Source organism: Antrostomus carolinensis, unplaced genomic scaffold (genome assembly GCF_000700745.2).
Source record: "Antrostomus carolinensis isolate BGI_N321 unplaced genomic scaffold, ASM70074v2 scaffold11285, whole genome shotgun sequence".
Taxonomy (NCBI): domain Eukaryota; kingdom Metazoa; phylum Chordata; class Aves; order Caprimulgiformes; family Caprimulgidae; genus Antrostomus; species Antrostomus carolinensis.
In genome coordinates this window covers 1-6,378 of record NW_010314273.1, presented here as the reverse complement: position 1 = coordinate 6,378, position 6,378 = coordinate 1, and the positions used below count along the sequence as shown (strand labels likewise).

Below are 6,378 nucleotides of genomic sequence, written 5' to 3'. Positions count from 1 at the left end.
GGAAGAGAAGAGAAAACATGTAACGAGTCACATTCAAAGAGAAAACAAAATACCTACTTTCTCTAAGGTAAATAGTCATTCATACCTTATCTCAGTAAGGATCATAAAATTTAATGCAATGTGTTGGGCCACATAAATTTAGATTCCTCTTCTCAGTTTTAAATTTAAGAACCAGGGGTACAGGAGTTAGGTTTCCCCATTCTGGGGGAGGTAAACAATCTCTACTGAGGTTTCCATGTTCTGTGAATAAACATCTGGAATTACTTTTAGAACCCCCTAAGTGAGAAGCCCTGTGAATCTGATATCAAGAACATGATTTGCTGCAGGGAGTCTGTCATTATTAATCAATACATCCTATTACTGTTGTCTAATGTTTGACATACTGTCCTGTGGAAGGTTCAAATAAAGCTCAAGTCTAGCTCAAGTGGGCAGCACTTTTGCTTAGAGCAATAGGAATGGTGAATTGGAATTGTAATCTTCTGCAGTTTCCATAAGAAAATCAAATAAACACCTGGGAAGAGAAGCAAGATTTACTGCACTCCAAAAACTGTTGTGTGATATTTTTATTTTTTTGTTGTTTGGTTTGTTGGGGTTTTTTTAATAGAAATTAATAACTTAATTATAGCAGCTTTTCTATTGCTGTTCTTTACAGTGACTATGTGACTTTAAATACAAACTGTGTTAGATTGAAGATGGAACTGGGAACTGCTGTGTAAATCTTCCTTTTCCTTGAGTGCATGCAGTAGGTTTGATACTGATACCTTGTAATTTTACAGTAGTGTTGAGACACTACAGTACTTCTGTGTTGCATAGTGAATTCTTAAGGGTTTAATGAGAGATTTATGATCTCATTGGGGAAATGGGGAAGATCTCCAAAATACAGGGGAAAACATTATCTTCTAGTAATCTATAGACCTAAGAATTACAGTGTCAAGAATTCTAGATAGAAAGTGTGTCATTCTACAGTACTGTCAGCTGCTCTGGGAACGTAGTAAACAGGGCTTGTATTAAAACATTGTCCTCAAATGCAAATTCATTTGTGTTCATGCCAGTAGGAAATACTAATTTTTATATCAACTTTTGAAATTGATCAGTTCTGTTCATATAATGATTAAATAATGCTTTCTTCTGTGCCCTTCTAACTGAAAGGAGTCAAAAATGCAGATGTAAAATGAAAAGGAGGGCAGGCACAAATGTTAGCACTTTGGATCACAAGCTAAAGTGTAGGTCAGGAAGGAAGAACACAGGGCAGCTGTAATTACTTTTTGAGGAGATTACAAAGTCTTGTTACTAATTTTTATTCCAGGGTGATTATAGGGTGGGTTCAAAGTAGTACAGAATTACATCTCAGCCTTTCTTCTTTAACAGTATCTGCCACTTAGATGGAAATCACATAAGCATTCCGATATTTAAAGTTAGAAAACCCACATTTCCTTGACACAGGTCATACTGAAAAGTGTTGGTACGTGATTGCTTGAGGGACTAATGGAACTGTGTGGAAGAACCTAAAAGCTTGGGTATTTTGACCTGAATAGTATTTAGTATCACAGATCTGCATGTCCAATGAGGAACTCGGTTTGACTTTAGAAGTCGTTGGTGGGGAATAGGGTTTTCTCCAATTATTATTAAACAAAAAAACTTAAACCCCAAAAAACCTCAGTGGCAGAGGATAGGATGTGACATTGGAATTTTTGCATTTTCAAAGTGGATCTGTATTTCAAAATTTTATTATTTTTTTTTTAAGGAACATGCCACAGGTGAGAAGTAAATGTTCCCAATCCAAGTAATTAGTGTATTGGTTTGTTAAACTACTGGGATTACAGAGAATTTTAATAAATATGAAAGAGCTGTGAAATTTCTATATGCTAGAGGGTTGATGTGACATGAGTCCTAGTGAAAAAAATACAAAAATTGAAATATTTCTTATTACCACTAGGTGGAATTTGTAAGCAGAAATTTCAAAGAATTGAGATTGGAGATTGTTATGGATGGACACAATAAGCATAGGCCTCTGTTGTGACAAGTGCAAATGACTGTATTGTAAACTAACAGGAACCAGTGAGGAGAAATGTGTGCCGTTGTTTTGCTGGAGGTAGCTTATTTGTGTTCCTCAAAAGTAGCAATTTTTCCACTTACATGTTGTTTAAACACTACTTCCAGGTAAATTGACAAGATGTTAAAAGGGAAATAATCTAAAACCCAAGAGACTAGCACTCTAGTGCTTAGTGTCCATTAACTTCTTTTGGAACAGTTCTCACTTGTTTCTTAAATGTCATGCAGTAAGAGTAAAAACTAAGTAATTAGGTAAGGAAGCACTTCACTGTGAGGGTGACTGAGCACTGACACAGTCTGCTCAGAGAGGCTGTGGAGTCTCCAACATTGGTGATGCTCAGAAGCTGTCAGGAATTCACTGGACAGAACAACATAAACATGATGCTCACTGAATAGAGCATTTTGTGTTTGTTCCTGTGTGTTTTGGTGAAAATTATAATGCAGTTGTACATGATTGGCATGCTGGCTTATGCTACTGAATTGTTGCAGTTACACCTGAAAAGAAATATATCTTCTAACAGGGAGGGTAGGAGAAACACTTTAGCTACCAGAGTTCTGCATTTTTAGGAAAATTGTTGTGGGTAAGGAAAAGCAAATTTTAGCTACTGCTACTTAGCCAAGTTTTAGTACAGTTTTCACCAAAAAGTGTTTTGTGTTTTTTCCTCAATGAGAAAATTTAACCTCGTGAACCAACTTTCATCATACATGACAGGGAAGATCTCCTCTTTCCTACAAAATAAAAAAGTCCAAATCTACTTGATAGAAGCAATCTGCCCTACTAGAAGGCTCTGATAATGTTAGTACCTTTCAGTGATTTGCTTCAGTTCTGCTTTCTTAGTCTCTGGGAGTGTTTTTTCAACTCTATCAGTGCCTAATAGATTGTATATCTGAGGTTTCCTTTGTGGAAGAAAGAGAGCACTGGGGAAGTGTACCTCCATTTGTGGCATGTAGGAATGTGTCCAGAAACTCTTTCACTGGGTCTAAGCTAGGCTGAAGTTCAGATATGCATGCCAAAAAAATGAGCACAAAACTCTTGAAACTGAGATCATAGCTCTTGATTTTTTTGCCATGGGTTGGGGACTAATACAAGATTACACACTTTATGTTGAGAGCAAGTGTTTGCATAATGTGTATTCTTTGGGAGGAACAAAATGTCTTTATGCTGGAGTGTTAAGTTCTTAATTACAGCCTTATTTTATTCTTCTAAGTGTCATAAGACCTCAGATTCTTTCCAAGTGACTCATTAATTTGAACTCTTCCATGCATCATCTTACCATTTAAAGGCCTTTACTTGGTAATGGTCATCTCTGTGTGCTAAGGGATGTATTGCTGTATGAGTGTCTCCTCTAATAACACGCTCTGGAGTTCTCTGTAAGAGTCCCCTTTCCTCTGATGGCCATTTTTAGTGGAATTTTGAGCTGTTGCAAGCAGCCTGTCAGCAGTTAACTGATACATACCTTGTAGAGAATGAAGAGTTTTAATAATTCTAGATAATATTTTTTTGTTATATTTGGGAATAAATTTTAATTATTTCCAGAATATACAGAACTGCTTGGTGCTTATATACAACTATGCATGTGGAGTATTTTCTTCAGCAGCTCTTTAGTTTGAACTTATGGCCTGTTTTTACTTTTGTTATGTTGAAACTTGTATCTTTTTGCTATTGCAAAGTTGCTTCCTGGAAAGATTAAAGAAAATGCTATGTATTAATAAAACATGTACTCAGAAATCATGCATTTTGACTTTCATGTCTTCACAGAACCATTCTCATGATCATTTACTGGACACTAACGACTCAAGAAAACAGCAAGCTAATCAGCACAACTACCGTACGAGATACGCAGTAGAAGAAACTGCAAGACCTGCTGAAGAGTTAGAAAATGGACACAGTTCCTCAGATGTAAGATCCTTATTCATGAGGCAATCTTATATATTGCATTTCTACTTGTTAAGCTCCTACTTCAGCTAATTAAACATTGTTTCCAGTGGAAATTCAGGTTACGTTTTTCATTGTGTGTTTTCTTTCACCTCTTTAAAAATGGATGTTGAATTAGATTTTCACATACCATTGTGTGTGTTTACTTTTATCTAAAAAGTAATTGACAAACGGGAGAAATGCTCATTTGTAAGGGCATTTTGCACAATATATACATCCAATGTTAAATCTTCCCTATATTTATGAGCCTAATCGATATGGCCCATATGTCCTGTCAGTATGGTCACCAGCTGACACTGAGTGTCCCTGCTTGAACAGAGAGCTGGGACAATACAACCTCCAGAGGTCCCTTCTAGCCTCAACCATTCTGTGTTCCTGTAGCCACACTGGAGAAGTGAATAATGAGAGTATATGGGGTTTGTACTAGGTTTTTGTTTGGCATTGACTGAAAAGATGTGGAAATAATACATCAAAAAGGGCTGTAAATAATTTTTGAAAAGGTAAGCTAGCCTTTTAAAATGGAGATTGAGAAGCACTCAGATCTCCATGAGTTGTATGTTAAAAAAAAGTGTTGCTCTACACTGTGCATCTGTCCAGGCACAGACATTTTCTTACTACTTTTCATTTAGTTAAGTCTGTTAAAGGAAGTATATGCAAACTATAAAGCATATATATATATATATACACACACACACACATATACATCATATATATATATATATATAAAAATAAAGCTATTTGTTTATAACACCTATAAAGCCCAGAAAGGTCTTAGTCATATTGTCATGTATTACAACTTTTTTGAGTGCTAAAGAAAATGCTTTCTTTTTCCCTACCTCCTCATCTGCTCTGCCTCCCTTGTTAGGAAGGGGAAGTAGTTGTTGCCAGTGGTGGAACATCAGAAGATGATGAAAGAGCATGGCACAGTGATGGCAGTTCTAGGTAAGTGACATTATACCTTACAGAGAAAAGTCCTGCTGATAAAATTTAAATAATCTTCTCTGTAAGAAGTTAATTAATAATAACTAAAACTTGCGCGCATTTAGAAGAAAAGATGAAAGAGAACTTAAAACTTTCTGGATTTAATTTTCAGCTAACTAAAATCTAAGGAAGCTTTCATCCTTGTTTGCCAGAAGCAGAACTATTTCTGATTGGTTTTGCAGGGGTGTTATTCTTTGCAGGTGCACAGATGCTTCAGGCATGTGTTGGCAGTTTCCTATGACTGTCAGTCTGAGCTGCGTGACTGCCTCTGCTGACCCTTAGTTTGAAATTAGGGAGCAAAGATTGAGGTAGCTTCAACCAACCCTTTGTTTCTTCTTTAGAAGATTTTTTTTTTAATGTTAAATTTTGTTCAAAGCTATTCAAAACCAGAAGTCCAGAGAACGATATCCAGACTTTAATGTGTGTCCTCTTTAATTGACCAAGTGAACAGTGGGTTTACTTCTAGTGATGCTAGAAGTTAAGCTTCTTAGAAGAGCAAATGATCTCAAGGCTTCTGGTTTACTAACATTTAAATTGGAGATAGGATGCAGGATTTTAGGCATTGGTTTTAACTAATAAAATATTGTAGTTATCTAGATTGTTAACTATAATCTCATGATATATTCTGTAATCCAGTGCACTCTGAATTGCTTTTTAACTTTGTTTTTTAATTTCTTTTTTCTTTGGTATATCATACGTAGTGACTACTCCAGTGATTATTCTGACTGGACAGCAGATGCAGGAATCAATCTGCAACCACCAAAGAAAATTCCTAAAATTAAAACAAAGAAAGCAGAAAGTAGTTCAGAGGATGAAGAAGGACCTGAAAAACAAAAGAAGCAAATTAAAAAGGAAAGGAAAAAAGGTATTGAGGAGAAAGATGGACCATCAACATCACCAAAGAAGAGGAAACCCAAAGAGAGAAAACAAAAGGTTAGAGGTTCTTTGTATATTACAGGGTGCTCACTCCTGCTGTCTTGGAAAGAATTAGATGAATGATTCAGTTACATATGCAACTTAATATTCATAATGACTTTTACTGATTAATAAAATATAATTTCTGACTCTTGGTAAGTCAAGTGTTAGGTTACTGTAATGATATGTATTCTAAATGTAATGAGTTGCACTTAAGGAACACTTTTAATGTCCTTAACACCATCTTTTCTCAGACCAGAAACTTCCTTTCTGTGCATATATTGAGTATTACTGTCTCCCTGCTTAATTGCAATTTCTTTTAGGTCTGCACAGTCATGTCATTTTTTTTGTATCACTTCCACAATGTATGATATTTTCATTGTGCTTGCCACTATGCTTCCATCAAAGAGAATTTCATTTGATAAGGGCTTTGTGGTTGTCTATGTTCTATTTACTTTCTGATATAATCTACTAGAGAGCAGTGTAGGGGAAAG

At 35.7% G+C, this 6,378-nt stretch overlaps 1 protein-coding gene across 1 annotated transcript in view; it reads left to right on the top strand.

The window, feature by feature from the left end:
- LOC104524646 (PH-interacting protein) overlaps positions 1-5,902 on the top strand; it is a gene marked incomplete at its 3' end in the record, with an annotated part of 64,291 nt that extends 58,389 nt beyond the window's left edge. The window contains exons 16-19 of the mRNA XM_010167590.1: positions 1-67; positions 3,812-3,952; positions 4,854-4,930; positions 5,671-5,902. The exon at positions 1-67 is cut by the window's left edge and continues 51 nt beyond it. Of these exons, the coding sequence (XP_010165892.1) occupies positions 1-67; positions 3,812-3,952; positions 4,854-4,930; positions 5,671-5,902 (517 nt within the window). The remainder of the gene's footprint in view (positions 68-3,811; positions 3,953-4,853; positions 4,931-5,670) is intronic.
- Between the last annotated feature and the right edge of the window lie 476 nt (positions 5,903-6,378).